This window comes from Nicotiana attenuata, unplaced genomic scaffold (assembly GCF_001879085.1).
Source record: "Nicotiana attenuata strain UT unplaced genomic scaffold, NIATTr2, whole genome shotgun sequence".
In the NCBI taxonomy this organism is placed as follows: domain Eukaryota; kingdom Viridiplantae; phylum Streptophyta; class Magnoliopsida; order Solanales; family Solanaceae; genus Nicotiana; species Nicotiana attenuata.
The window spans coordinates 555,900-582,730 of record NW_017670467.1 but is presented as its reverse complement, the minus strand read 5'-3'; the positions used below and the strand labels follow the sequence as shown (position 1 = coordinate 582,730).

General features: G+C 39.5%; 2 protein-coding genes across 2 annotated transcripts; one reads left to right on the top strand and one right to left on the bottom strand.

Moving 5' to 3' along the window:
• Positions 1-7,946: 7,946 nt before the first annotated feature.
• LOC109239833 lies at positions 7,947-8,675 on the bottom strand. Its single transcript, XM_019406425.1, has one exon. It carries the CDS (start codon positions 8,673-8,675, stop codon positions 7,947-7,949), a length of 729 nt encoding a protein of 242 aa, XP_019261970.1.
• Positions 8,676-15,522: 6,847 nt separating this feature from the next.
• Positions 15,523-19,351, top strand: LOC109239839 (pentatricopeptide repeat-containing protein At3g24000, mitochondrial). Its single transcript, XM_019406431.1, has 2 exons — positions 15,523-15,571; positions 15,718-19,351. The coding sequence occupies exon 2, from the start codon at positions 15,793-15,795 to the stop codon at positions 18,892-18,894; it is 3,102 nt and encodes a 1,033-aa protein (XP_019261976.1). The 5' UTR covers positions 15,523-15,571; positions 15,718-15,792; the 3' UTR covers positions 18,895-19,351.
• The last annotated feature ends 7,480 nt before the right edge of the window (positions 19,352-26,831 follow it).

The window sequence follows — 26,831 nt, the reverse complement described above, 5'->3', positions numbered from 1 at the left end:
CTTCATAATGATGTAAACATACGAAAGAAGAAATAGGAACACACATGTTTCTTGGAATAACTTTGAGAAAATTTTTATCTCATTCGAACATGTCAAATTAAATAATACCTTACATGTATTTAAGTTACATCTATAACTCTTCCGTAACTATTTTCTTTATAACAGATTTGTAAAAAAGAAAATCCAAGGGTTTCTTTATGACCCATGACTAAATACTGCCTTTAACCTAAACATTCGTAAGATTGTAAAATTTACATCCACGAGTGTATTCTTCACAAGTTTTGTTTGAAATCAGGCTTGCGTTTTTGGCTCGTGACTTTGCTCTGAACTTGATATTTGTTGAGTATACTTTAGGCTTGACTTGAAATTTAATTGTTCCAGTCTTCTTTGCCTTCCTTATACATATATTATATGTATATTATATAGTCCCCCAAGTGTTAGAGCTTTGAAGTATGAAATCTCGAGCACTTGATTATTCCTTCCATGCGGTCCTTTTCCTGAAAAGGAAAAACATACGGGACTCGGAGGTATAATTTAGATGAAGACTGCTTAACCCATTATATTTCCAACAGAATAGTTGTAACCCTAGACCGGGAATTATGTTTTTTCCGCGTGTCATTCAAGTCTCATTTCATCATTTGGTGTGGGCTAGCTTTTTGCCTATCATCTAAAATTGTTAGTATAACTTTAACAATTCAAAAACAAAAATCATAAGTGGGGATACCTGACCGTTAGTATTTCCTTCCCTTAGAAATAGTACTTCTTCAGATGAACAACATTCCAACTTGAGGGTAGAATCTTGCCATCCATGGTTTCAAGCTCATATGCACCTTTTCCTGCAATACCACGAATCTTGTAAGGCCCTTCCCAATTTGGACTTAACTTTCCTGCATTGGCTGCTCTTGTGGATTGGAAAACTTTCTTGAGTACATAGTCCACAATCTTGAAGTATCTGAGACGAACTTTCCGATTGTAATATCTCTCAATAACTTGTTTTTGCGCTGCCATCCTTATTAAAGTCGTTTCTCTCATTTCTTCAAGCAGATCCAGATTTACTTGCAGCTCTTCTTCATTTGACTCTTCAGTAGCTTGGGTATATCTCATACTTGGCTCCCCTATTTCAACTGGAATTAAGGCTTCAGCACCGTACACAAGTGAGAATGGTGTTTCTCCCGTACTTATTTTTGCTGTTGTTCGGTAAGACCACAAGACTCCAGGTAGCACCTCTGGCCACTTGCCTTTTGATTCTTCTAGCCTTTTCTTCAAGTTGTTGATAATAACTTTATTTGTTGATTCAGCTTGCCCATTGGCCACTGGATGATAAGGTGTTGAGGTAATCCTTTTAATTTGCCAACTTTGGAAAAATTCTGTGATTTGTGCACCTATGAATTGCGGCCCATTATCACACACGATCTCTTTTGGAACTCCAAACCGGCATATGATATTTCGCCAAATAAAGTCTCTGACCTCTTTTTATCGTACCTGTTTAAAGGCCCCTGCTTCTACCCACTTAGTAAAATAGTCAGTGAGTAGTAATAGAAATCTTACCTTGCCTTTGGCTTGAGTAGTGGACTTACGATATCCATCCCCCACTTCATAAAAGGCCATGGTGCAACAACCGGATGTATTAATTCAGCTGGTCGATGCATGTTGTTACCATATCTTTGGAACTTGTCACATTTAGCCACAAAATCTTCCGCCTCTTCTTCCATTTTTGGCCAATAATAGCCTGCTCTAATTATAGTTTTTACCAAAGATCTTCCTCCAGTGTGATTTTCACAATGTCCCTCGTGTATTTCTTTCATTACGTATTCCGTTTGAGAAGGTCCGAGACATATGCTAGAGGTCCACCGAACATTTTCCGATATAAATTGCCCCATCTAAACAGTAACGAGCAGCCTTTCGACGAAGTGTCTGAGCCTTTTTCTTATCTTCAGGTAGTATTCCGTACTGCAACAAATTTACAATCTCGTTTCTCCAATCCCAAGTTAGATTATTGAAATTTACCTCGTTTTTATGTTAATCAAGTACGGAATGAAACAAATGTATTACAGAGGCATTTTCTTCGTTGGTTACTTCTGCGGTGGATGCAAGATTAGCCAAGGCATCTGCCTCGGCATTCTTTTCTCTTGGTATCTGCGTAATTTTCCAAGTTTGGAATTGTCAAACTAAGTCTCGTGCATTTTCTAGGTATTGCTGCATTCTTGCCTCTCTGGCTGTATAAGTCCCCTGCATTTGGTTAACTACGAGTTGCGAATCGCTTTTGATCATGACCTGCCCTATTCCGAGCTCTCGTGCCAATTCTAGACCTGCAATCACAGCTTCATATTCTGCTTCATTATTAGTAATAGGATGGCGTTTTATAGCTTGTCGTATGATCTCTCCCGTAGGTGGGACCAGGACAATACCCAAACCTGCACCTTTAACATTTGAAGAGCCATCAGTAAATAAGGTCCACGTACCTGGGTTAGATCCGTTAAATATTTGCAGTTCTTTTTCTGCCTCTGTCACCATCCCTGGGCTAAAATCTACCACAAAATCTGCTAAAACCTATGATTTTATTGCAGTTCTAAGTTGATATGTGATGTCATATTCACTTAGCTCTATTGCCCATTTGGCTAGCATGCATGATAACTCTTGTTTATGCAATATATTACGTAAGGGGTAGGCAGTTACTACAGAGATAAGGTGACATTGAAAATAAGGTCTTAATTTTCTAGATGCCATAATCAACGCTAATGCAAGTTTTTCTAAATGAGGATATCGAGTTTCAACATCCAATAAAGATCTAACGTAATAAATTGGAGATTGTTTACCTTGGTCCTCTCGAACTAATACAGCACTTACCGCTACCTCTGAAACAGCAAGGTAAATGAGCAGTTTTTCCCCGTTCTTGGGTTTAGCAGTTAAAGGTGGATTTAACAAGTATGCTTTTAAATTTTTGAGTGCCTGTTGACATTCTTCGGACCATTCACATTGATTGAACTTAAATCATTTTTTCGATGATTTAGAAATAAATCTCCCCAATGCTGCTATTCTTCTTGTCAATCTCTGTACTTCTTTTTTGCTTGAAAGTATATCTGGTATTTCTTCAATAGCCTTAATCTGTGCAGGGTTTACTTTAATGTCATGGTTAGAAACAAGGAATCCCAAGAACTTACCTGATGGTACACCGAATGCACTTTTTTCTGGATTTAACTTCATGTTAAATTTGCGAAGAATCTCGAACGTATCTGATAGGTGCTGAATATGATCCCCTGCTTGTTGTGTTTTGACTAGCATATTATCTATATAGACCTCCATGGTTTTTCCTAGATGTTCTTGAAACATCTTGGTCACAAGCCTTTGGTACGTGGCTCCAGCATTCTTTAAGCCGAATGGCATAACTTTATAGCAGTAAGTCCCCCTGTCTGTAATAAAGGAAGTTTTTTCCTCATCTAGAGGATCCATTTTGATATGATTATATCCTGAATAAGCATCTAAAAAGCTTAATAATTCATGTCCTACAGTAGCATCAATTAGTTGATCTATGTGCGGTAATGGAAAAGAATCTTTTGGGCAAGCTTTATTTAGATCAGTATAGTCTACACAAACTCGCCACTTACCGTTCTTTTTAGGAACTACTACATTATTAGCCAACCAATCTGGATACTTTACCTCGCTGATAGACCCGATTTTTAAAAGCTTTTGTACCACATCTTGAATCACCTGATTCTTGAAGGAACCTTGTTTCCTTTTCTTTTGTTTGACAGGTGGGTATGTTGGATCTTCATTCAGTTTGTGGGTCGTTACCTCCGGTGGTATACCTGCTGTATCTGAATGCAACCAAGCAAAACAATCTGTGTTAGCTTTTAAAAATTCAATTAACTTACGTTTCATCTACGGGCTGGGGTTGGTTCCAATGTAGACTTTTCTATCCGGCCATGTACAAATAGTACCACAGCTTCTAATTCCTCGATTGTTTTTTTGATGTTTTCATTTTCTTCTGGTTCTTGAATAGTATCAGGCCTTGAGTCTACATCTGTTTGCCCGTCTATAGTTGAGGCTTGTATTGTTGAATCCTCAACTGAATTCTGTAATTGCTATTTCTCGTGGCTTTTTGCGCTTGTGTCTGCCACTGAGTTAATGCTTCGAGAAGCTTGTTGGTCACCACGGATTTTTTGTATTCCCCATTATGAAGGAAACTTGATAACTTGATGTAAGGTAGACGGAACAACATCCATTTCGTGAATCCATAGCCTGCCAAGAATCATATTGTAATCCATGTCCATTTCTATCACTTGAAATTGGTGTCTTTGACTACTCCTTCTGCAAATGTGGTGAGTATTATCTCCCCATTTGTTACGACGCTTGAGTTGTCAAAACCAGACAAGGTGTGTGCCTTGGGTATCAACTTATCATCGGCTTGCATCTCATTTACCACTCTCATCAGAATGATATTCACAGAACTACCTGGATCAATCAAAACTCATTTTACATTAGTGTCATGTACATGTAAAGATATTACCAGTGCATCATTGTGCAGGGTAGCAAGCCATCTGCATCTGCATCATCAAATGTTATACTGTCTTCTTCCAAAACTTCACGAACTTGCTTCCCGTGGGTGACTGTGATTTTTGACCCCTTCTTTGCTGCCGTGTATGTTACGCCATTGATCTCCTCCCCTCCATTTATGACGTTAACCATTCTTTTTGGTGATGGAGGTTTCGGCGGTTCTTGCCTATTTTTCATATATGCCTGTTTTCCTTTTTCACTAAACAATTCTGTTAAGTACCCTTGCTTTAGTAGATGTTCAACTTCACCTTGTAGTAATCTACAATCGGCCATTTTGTGACTGTGATCATTGTGAAACTCGCACCAAAATTCGGGATTCCTCCTGTTTGGGTTCGATCTCATTTCTTTTGGCCACCGTACCTTGTCTCTCATGCTTCTTAGAACAGCTACCAGCTCGGATGTGCTTACATTAAAGTTGTAACCACCAATTTTAGCCTTTGAACCTCTGTCGTCGTCTCGCATATCCCTTAAGTTTCGCTCCTTTCCGAACCTCAATGACGAACCTGATTCTCGATCCCTTGATCTAGGATCATACCTTGGGTTTTCCTGTTTCGAACGCGAATCTCTTCCTGCTGGTCCCATATAAGGATTGTATCAGTTTTTACCGGACCTTTTTTCAGTTCTGTCCTTCTTGAACTTACTCTTTCATCTTTCCGAGACTGAATGATAGTGTCTTCTTCTATCCGCAGCTTTGTGCTGTACCTGTTGTAAACATCATTCCAAGTTGTTGCAGGAAATTCTCGTAAGCTTTCTTTGAGTCTTCTTGTGGCTTCTGAGCTTTTTTCGTTCAAATTACTGGCAAAGGCCATAGCCGCCCAGTTATCAGGTACGCGTGATAACATCATCCTTTCACGCCGAAATCTGTCTACAAATTCCCTGAGCAGCTCTGTATCTCCTTGTTTTATTTTGAAAATGTCCTCCATTCTTTTTTCAACTTTTTGAGCTCCCGAGTGTGCTTTGATAAATGAATCTTCAAGCTCATCAAAAGAATCAATAGAATTTTTAGGTAAAAGAGAATACCATGTTAATGCTCCCTTCGTGAGTGTCTCTCCAAATTTTTTGACCAACAGTGATTCAATTTCTTGCTTGGTCAAATCGTTGCCCTTTACACTAGTTGTAAATACAGTCACGTGATCCCGTGGGTCAGTTGTTCCATCGTACTTTGGGATATCAGGCATCTTGAATTTCTTTGGAATTGGTAAGGGAGCGACACTTGGCTTCCAAGGATCTTGAGAGTATTTTTCTATATCTATCCCCTTGATTACGGGCGTTACTCCAGGTATTTGCTCTATGCGATCGCTTTGTTCCTTGAGTTGTTTCTGCAGAGTTAGTAATAAACTTTGTAAATCAGAATTAACTGGGTTACCTGACCCTCCATTACGAGATTCGCTGGGTGTTCCTCCGCTGCCTGAGTTAATGAGTCCCAAGCGCAGATTCTCTATGGTCACGGTGTTGTTTGGAGGTGGAGTTGGTGGTACGGTTGGCAACCTGCTAACAAAAGCCTGAAGAGCATTGCTGACCTGTTCTGCAATTAATTGTTTTGATGCTGCATCGATATCTTGATCGTCCCCACACTGGTCATTCATATGCGATTCAGATCTCTCAGGTGTCCCTTTGCGAGATTGTCGAGGAGAGTTTCGTGGCGAGGAATTGGAGTTCCATCTCCTTGTTGATTTTGCTGATTCAACTATTGTTGTTGACTTCTGTTGGTTGTTGTCGTTAACGTTCGACATGATTGTTTTGACAAAAAGAATTGATTTAGAAAGTAAAAGATTATTAGATTCCCGGTAACAGAACCAATTTGTTTAACCAAAAAATAGGAATTTCGGTCAAACCATAATTTTAGAAGAACTCGGGTTACTGATAATCAAATAAAGAGATAATTGTATAACAAGAAAGGAAAATTGGACTGAGAAGTAGCCGAGTAAGCAATATAAAACAATGTAAATAAGTATATTCCAATAATAATCATTGTGTCCATCCAAATGTTACTTCTCTCGCTTTTATAAATATTTCCAAGTACAACGTTTCTTTCCTTTCATAATAGAGCCATTATGAGCATTTAATGACATTAATAAAATGTTATAATTAGCAATCGTAACTGTTTCATGAAGATTCTATAACGTTTCCTATCATTTACACTCATTAATTGGAGATATTACGAATCTGTACTTTTTATTGTCATGGTTCATTCCACCGGCGTCTCTTCAAATTATCAAGAGGCCTAAGTGATCATTCCTTCTTATCTTTATGACACTTCTCTCGTACCTGTTAAGACTCGTATCTCTTGGAGCACTCTTTGCCAGTTGTCACTCCTCTAATAATCCACGTGTCTTGACACGTTAGCCACATAATTAATTCCAAGTGTAATATCGATTTTCCCCCAATACAAATAGGTCTTCTTACTGCAAGAACTTGATCGCCAACTTGGAAGGACCTCAAGCGAACCTTTTTGTTGAAAGCACGAGAAAGATGAGCTTGATAACATTCAAGACTTTGTTGAGATTCTAGCCCTTTTTCATCAAGGGACTCTAGTTCTTCAAGGCACAGACGAGCGTTTTCTTCTTCAGTAAGACCGTCTTGGACAGCGAGTCGCAAGGATGGTATTTGACGCTCAAGAGGAAGAACTGCTTCGACTCCATAAACAAGAGAATAAGGAGTTGCATGTGTCGGCGTGCGATAAGTCGTCCGATATGCCCACAAAGCTTCTTCCATTCTGTCATGCCAATCTCTTTTAGACTTAGAGACGACCTTCTTTAACAAGTTGCAAAGTGTCTTGTTAAATGCTTCGGCTAGTCCATTTGCAGCAGCATAATACATTGACGAATTACGTTGCTTGAAGCCAAAAAGTTCACAGATCTTGGTCATCAATTTGTTATCGAATGGTTTTCCGTTATCTGTTATTATATAACTAGGAATGCCGAAACGATATCTGTTATTCTTTTTCTTCACTTCCTTGAGAGCGACGACCTCGACCCATTTTGAGAAGTAATTAGTATTTGGAAGTGGTCCAACAACATCTAATCCCCAAGCATCAAATGGCCAAGATGCAACAGTAGGGTGTAACATTTCAGGTGGTTGGTGTATAAAATTTGCGTGAAACTGGAAAGCCTTGCATCTTCGAGAATAATCTAATCAATCTTTCACCATTGTCAGCCAATAGTAACCTATCCTCTTAATGTGGAAGTGGAGTTTTGGCCCAGATTGATATGATCCAAAAACTCCAGAGTGTGCCTCTTGCATAGCTTGAGTTGCTTCATCTTCCCCTAAACAACGCAAGAGAACTTCCCTCAAACGATCTTCGATACAAAGTGTCTTTGTAGTAAAGGAAGCGAGGGGCACGCCGACGAATTTCGGTGTTTCTTCTTGGATCTAAGTATCCCATAACATAATTAGTCGATCATGGTTTGTCGCCAATCAACCTTCTCAAATTCAGCGACGGCTACCAAACGCTCGAGCTTGCTTTCTTCATCCTCGTTCTCATCTGGTGGTACTATCCATTTTTGGCAGATAGTGATTTTTGTCTGGCCGGGCAGAGTCAATGTGGAAGCTAGAGCAGATAAGGCATCCGCTTTCTTATTTTCCTTCCTTGGCACATGCTGAAGAGTTACATTGCCAAGCCATCCAATCAATTTCTGTGCATAACCATGATAAGGACGCAATTCTGGCTTTTTGACCTCGTAGCTACCTAGCAATCGATTGATCACTAACTCAGAGTCTCCATAAATATGTAATTGGAGTTGTCTCATATCAACGGCCATCTTAAGCCCAAGTATAAGTGCTTGATATTCTGCAACGTTATTGGTCCAATGTTGTGTTAAGGTGAAGGAATATGGCAAGACTTCTCCTTGAGAAGTGACAAACACAACACCTGCACCAGCTCCTTCACGATGTGCGGCACCATCAAAATACATTTTCCATGGTGGTTGCACTTCGATGACCATTGCATCCTCATCAGGTAGTTCATCAGTCAACTCCCAATCATCAGGAATTGGATGAACTGCCAAGAAATCTGCCAAAGCTTGTCCTTTCACAGCTTTTTGTGGGATGTGCACAATCTTGAATTGCTGAAATTGGAGGTACCACCTTACTAATCGATCATTGAGGACGGGTTTTGACATATCAAACTTATTGGGTTCGCCCTTGAGACGAGACGGATGACATGAGCTTGAAAGTAGTGCTTCAGCTTTTGAATTGCGAAAACCAATGCAGACACAACTTTTCGATCGGAGAATACTTCAGCTCATTTGGGGTCATCATCCTACTCAAGTAGTAGAGGGAATTTTCTTTACTTTCACTATTTTCTTTGGCCGGGCTCCAACTGACCTTCTTTGGGCTGCATTATATAAGAATCAATGGCTTTCCTGGTATAGGGGCCGCCAGAAAGGTTTCATCAAGTAGGATATGATGCTTTGGAATGCGTTGCTACAAGCTTGGTCCCATTCAAAAGGTACACCCTTCTTCTGAGATGGCTAAAAGGCTGGCACTTCCCTGCTAGATTTGAGATGAATCTTCTAAGGTACGCCAATTTTCCTTGTAGATTTTTCAGTTCATGTATATTTCTAGGCTCGGGCATCTTCAAGATGCATCAACTTTGGCTTGATCTATGTCAATCCCTCAGTGTCGAACAATGAAACCAAGGAATTTTTCAGAAGTAACTCCAAAGGCACATTTCAATGGGTTTATCCTAAGTTGATATCTCCAGAGTCGTTCGAACACCATTCCTAAGTCTTGCAAGTGCTCTCCTCTCTTTCTTGATTTCACCACTAAATCATCCACATAGCATTCCACATTCTTGTGGAGGATGTCGTCAAAGATATTCTGCATTGCCCTTTGGTATGTGGCGCCGGCATTCTTCAAGCCAAAAGGCATTAATTTGTAGCAATAAATGCCTTTAGGAGTGCGAAATGCAGTAAGCTCTTCATCTTCAGTGCCATACGTATTTGATTGTAGCCAGATGATCCATTCATGAAAGACATCGCCTCGTATCCGGTGGTGAGGGCGTCATTCTCAGATGGGCAGATGGAGCTGTTAGAAAGAATTACCGATCGTCGGGAAGAGAAGGGGAATGAATCTTTTGTTGGGGGAATAAGCACTCTTGTTGCATCTAGAGTTGTAGATAGTAGGGGGAATCGCCTTTCGAGTTGTTAGAAAAAACACAGTTGTTAAAGTGAAAAGAACTCTATTTTTTCACTTTTAAATAAGAATAATTATCCGATCAAGGGCTAACCCACACACAGAGAAGGAAGAAGCTATCTCAATATCCTTCACACATATGACATTTATCTTTCCCATGACTACTTAGTGTGTCTCAACAACCGTGTCGGAGAGAAGGAAGAGCGATCTTTACCAGTATCATAGTCGGGAGAATGAAAGCATTAATGGGAAGATCTTTTGTTCGATCTGCCTTGGGTGGGGCAATGAAAAAAGTCTAGTTCATCCTCCCGAATGAAACACATCTTATGAAATATACGGGCCGGGTAGGTCCAGGGTCCAACATCCGAATTGATTACGAGCATCAATCATAAGCTCCGGGATGGGGAGCGGAAATTCATCCTTAGGACATGCATTATTGATCTCTAAAATCGACACAATCTCGAATTTGTCCATTCTTCTTCTTCACAGGAACAATGCTTGAAAACCATGTAGGATATTTAACCTCCCAAAGGAAACCAGCTTCGATGAGTTTATTGACCTCGGCTTCGATTGATGGGATCAATTCTGGCCTAAAGCGTCTTTGCGCTTGCTTAACAGGACGAGCTCATTTCTGGACCGTGAGACGATGAACTGCTACTTTAGGATCTAAACCAGACATCTCTTTGTAGCTCCAAACAAAGATATCTCTATATTCTTTGAGTAGCTCCACATAAGAGCTTTCTTTATCTGTGGTTAGTAGGGCACTTACAGGTGGGCCTGGAGTCTTCTGCAGTACCAAGGTTGACTTCTTTCAATGCATCAACTGTCATTTTAATTCCTTCTTCTAGTTCTGGAGGTGCGTCCTCGACATCTTTGTCTTCTTAGGGATCACCATCATTTAAAGATCTATGGCCACACCAAGAGGCATCTCCCAAATTTTCGTCGACCTTCCTTAGAAATGGAGTGTATTTCTCCTCATTCGCAGTAATGTAATATGAAGATCCTACACTTTCTTCATCTTCGTCATGCTCTCTGGTGTGGACCACTGTGCGAGTCTTCACTTTGAGTACCTCTCCGCAAGAAATCAAAAGTTCTGATTGTCGCCTCATTCTGGAAGGGATCGGGCTTTGACATTCTTTGGAGATACTTTGGACTCTAGATGGCAAAGGTCTTCTTATTTCTTCATAATTTCTTTGGGACTTGTTCTTCTTCCTTTTCAATGGCCCCAACCTCTCAAATACAGAAGTTCTTATAGTTGGTTCTCCAAGTCGATCAAAGACATAAGGCCTTTTATTAGGATCATCGGGTTCATCTTCCATCGTGATATAGTTAATACTTGCTCTTCTAATGGAGATGCGAACTGGCGGGGGTTGTTTGTAACCCAAACCCTCACGTGATTGCTTCACCACATGCTCCTTATCCTTCATCGTGTTTGCTTTCCTAGTAGCTTCAGGTGGGAGCTTCCCTAGCTTAGATGGTTCGTTGGGATCATATCCAACCTTTGCGAACAACCTGTAAGCATTAGGATCAAAACCTTCATTTGTGCGTTTCGTGGGGAGTGCCTTATTTTGAGGCATGTAGGGGCCATAAACTTTTCCAGTAGCTTTGAAGATAACGTTATGGTATCAATCTGCTTGATAGGAAGGGTTAATTCTCTTAGTGCATCTTTTTGGAGGCTTGATGATTCTCCTTCATCTTTCTTCACTTTTGGGACGTAACGAAATAAAAGAGCTATTTTCTTGCCTGTAGTTGCAACATTCTTTTTGTGAGCTTTAGAAACTTGGTGTGCTTCTATTGTAACTTTATCTTGACCAGAAGCTACCTCAGCCCTTTTGGACACGATACTATCACCTTTGGCCTTCGTGATGTCATCAACTTTTACTCCCTTCACGATGCGGTTCTCCAAGTAGTACTTTGCATCAGCGAAGTATGCCTCGGCTTCAGCGAACGGCTTGTTGTCAGCAACTATCTTCTTTTTGACTCCATCTTTATTATATTTCAAACATTGGTAGTAAGTTGATGGGACAACTTTGTTCTCGTGTATCCACGGCCTGCCAAGCAACAAATTGTGTGAAGTCTTTTCATCAATCATATGCATCTATGTAGTTGATTGCGTATCTCCCATGGTGATTTCTAGTTTGATAGCTCCTATGGCCCTTTGTCCCCCTTGATTGAATCCTTGAATCATCAGTCGGCTTTCAGAAAGTTTTTCAGTTGAGATGCCGAGTTCTTTCATTATGCGAATGGGAAGAATGTTCATTGCAGATCCTTTACCGTCATCTATCAAGATTCTGTTTATCCTCCACTCGAGCACATAACCCACCATAAACAAAAGGAGATTGTGTAGTGTCTCACCAAGTAGGAGATCGCCTTCAGTGAAGGTGATTTTTTCATTACAGCCATATGCTTCTTGGAAGGAGGACTCAACAAGACTATTAGACAGTGATGGAGATGGTGTTGATGTGACTTCGTTCTTTTCCTCTTCTTCTTTATCAGCATTACAACACAAGGCTTTGTCATCATCATCAGAAATCCTCATGCGAAACCAACTCGGCATGAATTCTCCCAAAGTCACCGGGTGGCGTGGCTTTTGGTGATGGTGTCTCTATCTTCACCTTCTTTGGGCTCTTAACCATTTGTTGCTTCTTTAGTCTTCTCACCATCTTATTCCTCGTAGGTTGCTTTCGACGAGTCACCATGGTCCAACCTTCTTCATCAGGTTGATCAACTCGGACTTTGTCATCCTCCAATAATTTTTCATCTTTATTCCCTTCACATGTGCATATCTCAATCGGATCGAATGAGCCAAAGGCAATGGACACATGGTTTGTGCTCGCCTTTTCATCTTCAAGCTCGATCTTCTTTTGATGAGCCAAATCCATAACTTTGTCCTTGAAGACAAAGCACTTCTCAAGAGGGTGACCTACAAACCGATGGTATTTGCAGTAATTCGGGTCATTGCTTTTTCCAGCTTCATCTGGCTGCTTCATCTCTGGCAGCTCAATAAGCTTTAGCTCGAGGAGTTCTTCAAATATTGCAGGCACATCGGAGTCTAGAAATGGGTACTCCTTCTCTTGCATCTCTTTGAGAGTCAACTTCTGATTTGCACTGTCTTGAGAGGAAGTTGTTTTCATACTCTGTTTCTTGGTCAACTTGGTAGTAAACTTCAAAGGAGAGGCATTGACGTTCATGGATTCTTTGCTTTCATTCTTGGGTACTAACTTGCTCCATTTCTTGACTTCTTGCTTATCTCTTACTGGGCGAGGTTCGTAGATGGGCAGCCCTTCATTTCTCGCAGAAGCCATTCTCAACTCCATGTCATGAGCACAGGTGGCAAGTTCTTCAAATGTCCTGGGCTTAATTCCTTGCAAGATGTAACGAAGTCCCCGATGCATTCCTTGGATGCACATCTCTATGCCAGAAGCTTCGCTTAGCCTATCTTTGTAGTTAAGGCTTGCATTCCTCCATCGGTTGGTAAAGTCAATAACTGGTTCATCTTTTCGTTGGCGAGTGTTCATAAGTTCCACCATGCTCACAGTACGCCTCGTGCTATAAAAGTGATTGAGAAACTCTTGCTCCAATTGGTCATAATTATTAATGGATCCAGCCTCGAGGTCGGTGTACCAATCAAAAGCATTCCCCTTTAGTGAGCGGACGAACTGCTTGACAAGATAATCTCCATAAGTCCCTGCATTGTTGCATGTCTCAACAAAGTGCGCGGCATGTTGCTTTGGATTTCCCTTGCCATCGAACTGCTGAAATTTGGGAGGCTGATAGCCGGAAGGCATATTCAAGCTATCGATTCTTGCAGTATACGGCTTTGCGTACGTGAGAGAAGACTTTGAAGTGACCTCATACTTATCTTTGATAGTTCCCATAATGAATTCCTTCAATTGTTCGATGAAAATTGATCCTTCGGAGGGGACATGAAGTTCTTTGGCGGATGACACTTGTTTTGTTGGAGGATTAGCCTTCTCATGGACTTCAGAGAGCTTTCCAGGTGCATGAATTGATTCTCCATCCATCATGCTTTCAACTATACCTGTCAATTTTGCGATACGGACATCTTGATCTTGAGCATACTTTGTTAAGCCATCAATCGCCTTTGTCAGGTTTGCGGGTTGCTCCTCCATTGTCGAAGTGTTAGTCATCATTGCCTCCATGATTATTACAGATGATGAAGATTAACCGAGACCTTCCCACGGATTGAACTCAGTTTGGAACATGTCATGTGGCGAGATTGGCGTAGAGCCAACACTTAAAATTTCATCATCAGGTTGGGTAAGCTGACTCTTGGTATTGTACAAAGTAAGTTGAGCAAGAGCTTTCTCACAACTTCTGCAGTATTATCTCCTCTCTCTAACTTGCTAGCAGAGGACCTTTCTTCTTCGGATGATGAAGATCTCAAAGCATGCATTGGTGCAGACGACACTTGGAGTGCTTGCTGTCCCAAGACGCTCGCCTTGCTTCGGGTGATTGGCCCAAGACTCCCCATAGTAGCGTTCAGGATACTTTCAGCGTTAGAAGAAAACTTGGAGTCAGCAACTTTTGAGTCGATCTTCTTTGAAGCCATCTTAGTGATCTTGAATGTTGAGAGTTGAGAAGAGATGAGAGGTACAGATCGTCCCACCGGGAATACCAAAATTTGTAACAACTAAATTTCGCTCCTGAAAAATAATAATCAAGACAAGAAATATAGCGATAAATATTATATTCGATTTCAAGTGATGGGGTTACAATCTCTAAAATATCTCTAAATCTAAAGAGATGTAGCCCTCTGATTCTTCTCCTCAAGGACGATGGTTCAAGAGCTTGAGAGCTTGATCTTGAACTTGACAGATTTCGGATTTGTAGTACGTCACGAACAATTTGAAAGTCGTCGCGAACCACGATTTGGTGTTGGGTTATCACGAACGGAAGATTTGAAGCGCCCGCCTATGATTTGAGTTCGCCTTTGGAATTTGACCACAGACGGCAATTGCAGATATAGATGGAGACTTTGATGCTATTCTTCAGAGCTTCTTTAGCCTTTCCTTCTGCTTGCTTGATTCTTTTTTTTTTAGCCTTCTCCTGTGACACCTTTATATAGATGTGGGGTGGAGTAGCCTCCAAGAAAGACCTAGCGGGTCATTGGGCTTGAGGCTCATGGGCCGACCCATTCGATAGAAGACGCTAGTCCAATGGTATATTGGACCTTTATTTAAATTAATTTAATTGGATTTAAATAATTGACCCATTTATATTAGCCCATGATATTTATTTGGACTAACATATATTTAATTTATGGTAAAATTTAAATCTTTTATGGATTTAAGTTTAATAAAATTTTAACCGTCTACTTTTGTAATTCTCACACCTTCATAACTTTCTCATTATCTTTCTCAATGATCTCAATAATTAATACTATGTTCATGACTCCCTTTGATGTTCCTCAATGTAAATCCATAAATAAAGGTATTGAGAATCATGTTGATACATTTGAGAACTTGAAGAATCAGAAAGCTCTCTCCTCGTTCTCTTCATCTATTATTTATTTTCTTGTATTATATTATTACTTTGAGCTTAATTTCTTAATAATAAAAATAAAAAGTGTTTTTTTTGCCGCTTATCTTCTAGTGCGTCTATGAAATGATACTTTCTTCGCCTACGTATCTACCATTTTAGCAATTGAATTTGTCTTAATATTTTTGACATTTTATACAAATAAAATATTGTTTATTCCTTTTTCCTTGCAAAACTCCGCTTGCTTTTCGATTAATAAAATATCAATTAAATTTAGATGTTTAAGGATATATATATGTTTTAATGTATTCCTTAAGGGATAATGAATCACAAAAGACAAGTAATATGGGCTAGAAGGAGTACTTGATTTACCGGAAGAGTAAGTAATAGTATAATATTTAAACGTCTATTCCATGTTTAATTTCTCATTAGAAACCTTAAATTGCATTGCTTCAAATATGTTTTTCACAGACAAAGGAAAAATCTGGCGGCATCAATGACTTTTGATTTCGAATTTTTATGTAGAGTACTATTTTGGCAACTGAAGTTGCAACCCAAAGGTTGAAATAATACTGCAGCTTTGTTTCTACAACTGATTTTATGAGTGCTTTATTGCTCTATCATATCAGAACCAGACATACTTGCCTTCACAACAAGCTCTGCGCTTTGAACATTTACTTCAGCACAATCTCAGTCCAATGCAGACAACAGCAGCCCATAAACCGCCCCTTTCAATGCCTACAGCACCACCTAGAACCAGAAATCTCTGGGTTTCATCAAAAGGGCTTCTCCAAAATCACCCAACAAATTGTTGGAAGGGCAGTTCATGCAGTTTGTCTAAAGGAAGAACCCCATTTGAGCATTTTCCATTACAACACTTTGATCGGTATGTATTCGAAATTTGGGAACACCGAAGCTGCTCGTCATGTGTTCGATTTAATGCCCGGGAGAAATGGGGCGTCTTGGAATAATATGATATCTGGGTTTGTTAGGATGGGTCTTTACTGGGATGCTGTAATTCTTTTTGTTGAAATGTGGGGTTTTGGAATTCAACCAAACGGGTATTTCATAGCTAGCTTGTTGACTGCATTCAGTAGATTGGAAAATATGGTTTTGGAAGGATTTCAAATTCATGGATTGGTTTTGAAATATGGTTTGTTGAATGATGTTTTTGTGGGAACTTCTTTTCTCCATTTTTATGGTGTATATGGACTACCTTTTAGTGCTAAAACACTGTTTGAGGAAATGCCTGAGAGGAATGTTGTTACTTGGACTTCTTTGATGGTCGCATATTCCGATAATGGTTACCCAGAGGTGGTAATAGATCTATACCAGAGAATGAGACATGAAGAGGTGTCTGGTAATGAAAACACATGTACTGCTGTTATTAGTTCTTCCCTAGCTCTTGATGATGATTTTCTGGGTCATCAAATGCTAGGTCAGGTTGTAAAGTCCGGATTCCAAGACAATGTTTCTGTATCAAATTCTCTTATTTCGATGTTTGGTAGTTTTGGTTGCATTGAAGATGCCTCTTATATCTTTGAGGGCATGATTGACCGTGACACTATATCGTGGAATTCGATTATTTCAGCACTAGCATATAACCAATTGTGCGAGAAAGCGTTCAGCTCGTTTTCTGAAATGCGTCATGTTCACGATGATGTCAATTCAACTACACTTTCTGCATTGTTGTCTGTTTGTGGAACTATCAAGTGTCTAAACTTAGGCAGAGGTGTTCATGGTTTGTCGTTGAAATTGGGATGGGATTCTAATATTTGTGTCTGTAATACTCTTCTCTCCATGTATTTGGAGGCTTCGAGGCCCAAAGATGCGGAAAGTTTGTTCTTTGCCATGCCAGCAAAGGATGTGATTTCGTGGAACTCCATGATGGCTGGTTATGTTTTAACAGTTAAGTACTTCAAGGCTTTGGAAGTGTTCGCCGAACTGCTTCACTTGCAAAGAACAGTTAACTATGTGACTTTCGCTAGTGCTTTGGCTGCATGTTCAGATGGTCAGTTGCTTCTTGAAGGAAAAACTGTTCATGCTCTTGTAATTGTTCATGGGCTCCATGACAATTTAATAGTTGGCAATGCATTAGTCACCATGTATGGGAAGTGTGGTATGATGTTGGAGGCTAAAAAGGTATTTCACAAAATGCCTGACAAGGAATTAGTCACTTGGAATGCATTGATTGGTGGCTATGCAGATAATAAGGACACACTTGAGGCAGTGAGAAATTTTAAGTCAATGAGAGAGGAAGAGAATTCTCCAAATTACATCACTTTGATTAATGTTCTTGGTTCTTGCTCAACTGAAACTGATCTGCTGAAGTATGGCATGCCGTTGCATGGACATATAATTCTGACTGGTTTTGAGACAAATGAATACGTCAGGAACTCTCTCATCACTATGTATGCGGACTGTGGCGATCTCGATTCAAGTAATCTTATCTTTGATGCACTACTAAATAAGACATCAGTGACCTGGAATGCTATGCTTGCCGCCAATGCTCGTGTTGGTCTCTGGGAGGAAGCGTTGAAACTTCTTCTGCAGATGCAAAGGGAAAAACTGGAGTTTGACCAATTCAGCCTCTCTGCTGCACTTTCAGCTGCAGCAAACTTGGCATCCTTGGAAGAGGGTCAACAGATTCACTGTTTAGCTACTAAACTTGGGTTTGACTCAAATTCTTTTGTTGGAAATGCTACAATGGATATGTATGGGAAATGTGGTGAAATGAATGATGTTCTGAAAATATTCCCCGAACCAAATATGCGTCCAAGATTGTCTTGGAATGTATTAATATCTGTTTTTGCCAGACATGGACTTTTCCAGAAAGCTAGGGATACTTTTCACGATATGGTAAAGCAAGGTTCAAAGCCAGACCATGTCACTTTTGTCTCTCTTCTATCAGCCTGTAGTCACGGTGGTCTAGTAGATGAAGGTCTTAGATATTTTGCTTCTATGGCTTCTGAATTTGGAGTCCCGGCTGGCATAGAGCACTGCGTTTGCGTAGTAGACCTTCTTGGAAGATCTGGAAGGTTCCCTGAAGCCATTGCTTTTATTAAAGAAATGCCAGTGCCACCAAATGACTTCGTTTGGAGAAGCTTGTTGGCAGCATGCAGGATGCATGGAAATACAGAACTAGGAAAGGTAGCAGCCGAAAATCTTCTGAAATCTAACCCATCGGATGACTCAGCTTATGTTCTTTATTCAAATATGTGTGCAACTTCGGGGAGATGGCAGGACGTTCAGAATGTGAGAGCTGAAATGGAATCGCATAAAGTGAAAAAGCAGCTTGCTTGCAGTTGGGTCAAGTTAAAGAACCAAATATGCACCTTTGGGATCGGAGACTTGTCTCACCCGAAGTCAGAGAAAATATACGGGAAGTTGACAGAACTGAGAAAAAAGATTCAGGAGGCCGGTTATATTGCTGATACAAGCTTTGCATTGCATGACACGGATGAAGAACAGAAAGAGCACAATTTATGGATGCATAGTGAAAGACTTGCACTAGCATACGGTTTGATTAGTACTCCTGAAGGTTCAACTCTTCGAATATTTAAGAACCTTAGAGTCTGTGGCGATTGCCATTCAGTTTTCAAGTTCGCAAGCAGCATTATTAGGAGGGAAATCATATTGAGGGATCCTTATCGGTTTCACCATTTTAGTGGTGGCCAATGTTCTTGTGGTGATTACTGGTGATAATGGTGTTGGTAATCTGTGATAAATTTTAAAGATTTGACTGGTATTGTTGACTGCGCACTCTACTTAGCTCTTGGAAGGGAGCACCAGCCCGATTGTGTCGAGCAGGAAATGAACTTTCATGGCAATTTCTGTATATTCCTTTTTGTCCTTGCTAGAGACTGTCCCTGAAACTATGAAAGAAATTTCCTCCTATATCTATAAGAACCTGTGAAGATGGTTTCTATGAGGAGAAATGATGGGATTTTGGAGAACCGCACAGAGAATCATCCGGCTATATGACAACTTTTAATACTTTAATCTATACAAAAGATTATGTCCACCCAATGTTACACCAAGTGAATGAATATAAAAAGTATACGTCTCTTTACAAACATTTTCATTTAACCATTGTTAAGTAATATGTATTTTATTTTAATTTGTAACTTTTGAGGTTAAAGTGTCCATTTTAGCCATTGCATGAGCAAAATCTATCCTAAACAGTCCCAGTTCAAAAGTTGAAGATTGTGAGACCACAGTATCACATAGGCTTTTGCTCAAAGCAAATTCCCATCAAAGCTTTCGTGGCTGGACTCTATTCTCTTTAACCGCGGTTTTATGATTGCTCCAACTCTTTAAAAATATGGTCACGTGTATTTATCCTCCAAAAGCGATGTATTTTTGGAGGATCCAATATAGGTACGGCAACATTTTTTGAGGATTCGAGCAAGAGAGTTGTTGCTTGAACAGGGAACACAAAACGTCTCTCATTGAAGTCTTATAGTAGAGAATATCTAATGAAGATCCAAGCAATGAAATTTCCGCATAGACATGAATATCAGCTATACAGCATAATGCTAAAGCTAGTGGATGAGAATATACACTATCTTGAGAGGAAAAAAAGCTCAAAAAATCAAGATCACAACGTTTTTTACCATCCATAAAGATTACACCTCCAAGACATAAAGAAAGTCTAGATTATTCCACAAAAGCATAAAGCCAATAGATATCTACATAAGGATTGCTTCTTCTGTTATTATAACCAAAGGATTGCTTCTTCTGTTATTATAACCAAAACTGATATATCAAGCATTCAAGCTTATTCCGGTAATTCGGTTACTGAATCTCACTCTGTCATCCTTACTTGCTTAGAATTGCTATTTAATTACAACAACAACAACAATAACCCAGTATAATCCCACATGTGGGATCTGGAGAGGGTAGTATGTACGCAGACCTTACCGCTGCCTCGGAGGGTAGAGAGGTTGTTTCCGAAAGACCCTCGGCACAAGGAGATGAAAAAGAGGCAATAGAACAATAACAACCATATATGTCAAGAAGACAATGGCAGCAACCTAAGAATCAGAAAATAAATGGAAAAAACAATATCAATAATCAGAATAATGGAAAGGTACTAGGCAATCGGAGCAGAAAACAATACAAACACAACAAGTACCACTAACAATCTAAAGCAAGACACTAAAAACTAGCCTAACACCCTCAATAAGGAAGAAAAACGCTCAACTACCTACTAACTTACGACCCTAATGCTCGCCCTCCAAGCCTTCCTATCTAAGGTCATGTCCTCGATGAGCTAGAGTCGCGCCATGTCCTGCCTGATCGCCTCTCCCCAATATTTCTTAGGCCGCCCTCTACCTCTTCTCACACCTGACAAAGCCAACCGCTCGCACCTCCTAACCGGAGCGTCAAGGCTTCTCCTCCGCACGTGCCCGAACCATTTAAGCCTCGCTTCCTGCATTTTGTCATCTATGTGCGCCACCCCCACCTTAGCCAGAATATCCTCATTCCTAATCTTATCCAATCTAATATGCCTGCTCATCCACCTCAAACATCCTCATTTCTGTTACTTTCATCTTTTGGATATGAGAGTTCTTGACTGGCCAACATTTTGCCCCATACAACATAGCCGGTCTAACCACCGGTCTATACAACTTGTCTTTAAGTTCTGATGGCACCTTTTTGTCACACAAGACGCCAGATGCTAACCTCCATTTCATCCATCCCGCCCCTATATGGTGTGTGACATCCTTGTCAATCTCCCCGTTCCCCTGGATAATAGACAAAAGATACTTAAAACTCCATTTCTTGGGGATGACTTGTGAATTAAGCCTCACGTCACTGTCCGTTTTCCACGTTACGTCAGTGAACTTGCACTCCAAGTATTCTGTCTTAGTCCCGCTCATCTTGAAACCTTTAGACTCTAGGGTTTGTCTCCAAACCTCCAACCTCTTGCCGACACCGCCTCGCGTCTCATCAATCAGGACTATATCATCAGCAAATAACATACACCATGACACCTCTCCCTGAATATGGTGCATTAGCGCGTCCATCGCCAGGGCAAATAGGAAAGGACTGAGCGTTGATCCTTGGTGCAACCCCATAACTACCGGAAAATGCTCCGGGTCACCTCCCACTGTCCTAACCCAAGTCTTAGCTCCATCATACATGTCCTTAATCACCCTAATGTATGCTACCGGAACACCTTTAGCCTCCAAACACCTCCAAAGAACCTCTCTCAGGACCTTGTCGTACGCTTTCTCTAGGTCAATAAACACCAAGTGTAAATCTTTCTTCCTATCCCTGTACTGTTCCACCAACCTCCTGATGAGATGGATAGCTTTCGTAGTTGAACGGCCAAGCATGAAACCGAATTGGTTCTCTGATATAGACACCGACCTCCTCATCCTCGCTTCCACCACCCTCTCCCACACTTTCATAGAATGACTAAGCAACTTAATACCCCTATAGTTGTTGCAATCTGGATATCACCTTTGTTCTTGTACAACGGAATCATCGTACTCCATCTCTATTCCTCTGGAATCTTCTTCGTCCTAAAAATAACATTAAACAATCACGTCAACCACTCTATGCCCTCTCTACCCACATACCTCCAAAACTCAACCGGAATTTCATCTGGACCTGTCGCTCTGCCCCTGCTCATCTTACGCATAGCCCCACGACCTCATCGACCTTAATACGCCTACAATACCCAAAATCACGGTGACTCTCAGAGTGCTCCAAATCACCCAACACAATGTCTCTGTCCCCCTCCTCATTCAGAAGTTTGTGAAAGTAAGTCTGTCATCTCTGCTTAGTCTGAGCCTCATCCATTAAAATTCTGTCACCCTCGTCCTTGATGCACCTCACTTGATCCAAATCACGTGCCTTTCTCCCTCTCACCTTGGCCAACCGAAATAACTTCTTGTCCCCGCCTTTATCCCCTAATTCTTCATACAAGCGACCAAATGCTGCATTTTTTGCTTCCGTGACCGCTAGTTTCGCCTCCTTCCTAGCCTTCTTGTACCCTTCTATGTTCGCTCTTCTCTCCTCCTCATATGAGCTCTCCACTAACTTCAAGTATGCCGCTTTCTTGGCCTCCACTTTTCCTTGAACCTCTTCATTCTACCACCAGTCCTCTCTGTGCCCCCTAGTGTAACCCTTCGAGACCCTTAACACCTCCGTCGCGGCCTCCCTAATACAATTCGCCGTCATTGTCCACATGCTTCTTTCGCCCCAACTACTCTTCCAGGCCCCATATCCATCAACTTCCTCTCCAACTCCTGCGCTTTATCCTTCGACAAAGCTTCCCACCTGATCCTTGGATGACTCCAGATAACCCGCTTCTTCTTCTTTATTAAGATGCCGACGTCCATCACCAAGAGCCTATGTTGTGTCGCGAGGAACTCACTCGGGATCACTTTGCAATCCTTGCATAGAGAATTGCTATTTAATTAGATTATAATAATTTCGTTGATTGATCAAATATAATCCTCCATTTCTAAGTATTATCTCTACTATTCTTCATTCACGTCACATAACATCTCCTTAGTTTGGATTAATATAATTTACTCTAACAACTAACAAGGAGCCGATTCACCATAGTAGCTACCACATTGACATTGAAAAATTTATTCTCTTAAGATTAATTAAATGTTAGAGAGTTATAAGTCAATTATTTTTTGGGTCCAAAACACTACTAGAATTCCGAAAAAAAACGACCAGCAAAAGCGACCAACATTGGTCGCTTATTGGCCAAAAAGCGACCAACCACGCCTGGTCGATATTAAGCTGGTCCCTTTACCTTAGGGACCAAAGCTGGTCGCTAAATAGCGACCAACATTGGTCTCTCAGGTAAAAGGACCAAATTTTCCGGGCAAAGCATATAGCGACCAACTTTGGTCGCTCAAATATTTTAATATTATATATTTGGCGACCAAAGTTGGTCTCCAGATGTAAATAACGTTTTATTTTTATTTATTTTTAATCATATTAAGCGACCAACTTTGGTTGCTATATTAATAAATGTTATAATTTTTTATTTAATGGGCGACCAATATTAGTCGCCAATGGCAAGAATTAATTTTTTTTTAACTATGAGCGACCAAAGTTGGTCGCAAAACTACCAGAAATTGTTTTTTTAAAATAAAATAGCGACCAAGATTGGTCGCTATTGCCCAGAAAATTATTTTTTTTAAGTGAAAAGCGACCAACTGGAGACCAAAGTTGGTCGCTTTTTTTGTTATATTTTTGGCAGAAACTGCCTGTTTTGGTTGCTACACCACCTGCCAGCTTATACCACATATCCTAAACAGACATTTTATGCCAACAACAACAACAACAACAACACTAAAAAGCAACAAAATATAAAGATCAATAGCACTAAAACATTAAGCTAACAAAACTAAGTTAACGTTTATTACAAGCTCATTCAAAAACTAGTTCTATTGTCTAGTTCAAAGTATATAAAGTACTCAAGGAGTGTTCTTTTAGCATCCTCGTTCGAAAGTTGGATTGCCTCGGCCGACTCGTTAGGTGGCTGACTGCGTATGAATTCCCCCACATCAGCTGTGAAGCGAACCTATAAGAAAAATTATATTGAATTAATATTTCAAAATTTATATAAAAGTAAATCAAAATACTTAATGAAAAGTAAAAAACTTACATGTATAGTCGAGGCTCGACCCTCGACCCACCTTTCTGGATCAGTCTCTTTCTTCTTCTTTACAATACGAGTTTCATTGAGTAACTCATCTTGCTTCACTGGCATCATAAAGCTGTCCGGTGGCTTTGGTGATTATCCTCGTGGTACTATTACTCGGGATAAACTTGGATACAGAGAATAACTTGGATACAGTAGCTGACAGGGTGTGTATTTTGATCAATTGTTGTTCTCGTTAGCGACAATGATGTTGAGACTGCAATGGCATGTGTTTCAACTAGTGATGGTATAGGCAGGAATTTTAACATTTCCTAAGTAGATAAAAGAAAGATTATAGAGGAATTCTCTACTTCATTTTCCAAAAAGAAAAGAAGTTTAATTGAGAGTGACAAGGGTGATGGTGATGGAATGTTTACCGTTGGTAATGGCAGTTCCCATAAAACGGGGATCATAAGACTCTACGATGACAAAGATTATAGGAAGTTTTGTTCTCAACTTTCTTCCAAGTCTGATCCGTACAAGCTTAATGGGATATTGGTGATATATTCTTCTGAATCCGAAGAATATATCACCAATATCCCACTAATTAAGCTTGTACGGATCAGACTTGGAAGAAAGTTAGGAACAAAACTTCCTATAATCTCTGTCATCATAGAGTCTTATGATCCCCGTTTTATGGGAACTGCCATGACCAACGGAAAATATTCCATCACCATCAACCTTGTCACTCCCAATTAAACTCCTTTTCCTCTTGGAAATTGAAGTATAGAATTCCTCTATTACCTCTTCTTTTATCTACTTAGGAAATGTTAAACTCCTACCTATACCATAACTATTTGAAACACATGTTCTTGCCTTCTCATCATCGTTGTCGCTAATGAGAAGAACAATTAAAGGCACACTCTGCCAGGTACTGTGTCTTAGTTATTCTTGGTGGAAGTTCCATTGCATGTCTAATATTACCATCAACCCCTTCTACAAAATCCTCCCGCAATCTAAAATTCCAATACATAAACCAAAATTTTAATTCATATCCTAAAGGTTCAACTCATATCCAAAAAAAATTCAATTTATAATCTAAAATTCCAATTCATAAACAAAAATTCCAATTCATATCCTAAAGGTTCAAGTCATATCCTAAAGGTTCTAGTCATATCCTAAAATTTCAAGTCATATCCTAAAATTCCAAGTCATATCCTAAAATTCCAATTCACAAACAAAAATTCCAATTCAAATCCTAAAATTCGAATTCATAAACTAAAATTCCAATTCATATCCTAAAGGTTCAAGTCATATCCTAAAGGTTCTAGTCATATCCTAAAATTTCAAGTCATATCCTAAAATTCCAAGTCATATCCTAAAATTCCAATTCATAAACTAAAATTCCAATTCATATCCTAAAATTCCAAGTCATATCCTAAAATTTCAAGTCATATCCTAAAATTCCAATTCATATCCTAAAGGTTCAATTCATATCCTAAAGGTCCAAGTCAAATCCTAAAGGTTTTAGTCATATCCTAAAAATTCAAGTCATATCCTAAAATTCCAATTCACAAACTAAAATTCCAATTCATATCCTAAAGGTTCAATTCATATCCTAAATGTTCTAGTCATATCCTAAAGGTTCTAGTCAATATGCTAAAAATTCACGTCATATCCTAAAATTCCAATTCATAAACTAAAATTCCAATTCATATCCTAAAGGTTCATGGCATATCCTAAAGGTTCTAGTCATATCCTAAAATTTCAAGTCATATCCTAAAATTCCAAGTCATATCCTAAAATTCCAATTCATAAACTAAAATTCCAATTCATATCCTAAAATTCCAAGTCATATCCTAAAATTTCAAGTCATATCCTAAAGGTTCAAGTCATATCCTAAAGGTTCTAGTCATATCCTAAAATTTCAAGTCATATCCTAAATTCCAAGTCATATCCTAAAATTCCAATACATAAACCAAAATTTCAATTCATATCCTAAAGGTTCAACTCATATCCACAAAAGTTCAAGTCATATCCTAAAATTTCAATTTATAAACTAAAATTCCAATACATAAACCAAAATTTCAATTCATATCCTAAAGGTTCAACTCATATCCACAAAAGTTCAAGTCATATCCTAAAATTTCAATTTATATACTAAAATTTCAATACATAAACCAAAATTTCAATTCATATCCTTAAGGTTCAATTCATATCCTAAAGGTTCAACTCATATCCACAAAAGTTCAAGTCATATCCTAAACGGATTTTAGATTGGCTACCATATTCCATCTAATCAAGAACAAAAGAAATATCAATTGTTCTCACTGGCCATTCCTTTTCTGAAAGAAATATCAATTGTTCTTCTACAAGTTAAGTCTGCACCTTCAATTTTTTGTGTTAATATCAATTTGTTTGTTGATACTGCAATACTACTGCATTATCATATTAAAATTATTCTTCGTGTTTCAATTTTATGATAAAGTAGAAAAGTTCTATTTAGGAAAATCTACATGAGTCAAACAATGAAATAAAATAAATATCAAGATAATCAGATCTAGATTCTAATCCTCACAGGAACTAAATTTTAATTTGACCCAACCATAACAAGACTTAACATAAACCCTAAAAATTTAGAGTTTCTTCTCTTCAACCCATTTTCCCCCAAATTAGTAGGCAAAACTAATTATTTTAGCTACTAATAATTATCCTAGATTTAATTTAGCTAAGAACAATTAATTTTTATAAATCAAACTACAAAGGATTAAAATAAATCTGTGTATTTCGAAAAAATAAGGAAAGGAGAGAGAAACCTACCTGGACAAAGGAGGACACCGGCGGTGGAGCTGCTGCTGCCTCCGGCGGGTGGAGGGTGGAGGGGGACGGCGGCGTCGATGGAGGGAGACGGAAGGGGATGGGGAGTTTGGTGTGAGAGAGAGAAGAGAGAGAAAAAAATAAGAGAATATGAGGGGAAACCCATTTTTTAGCTACTGTATTTACAGAAAGCGACCAACCT

Bases quoted from the DNA above. Each gene is read 5' to 3' on its own strand.
- LOC109239833 (XM_019406425.1), bottom strand. From the start codon at position 8,675: ATGTCAAAACCCGTCCTCAATGATCGATTAGTAAGGTGGTACCTCCAA.
- LOC109239839 (XM_019406431.1), top strand. From the start codon at position 15,793: ATGAGTGCTTTATTGCTCTATCATATCAGAACCAGACATACTTGCCTT.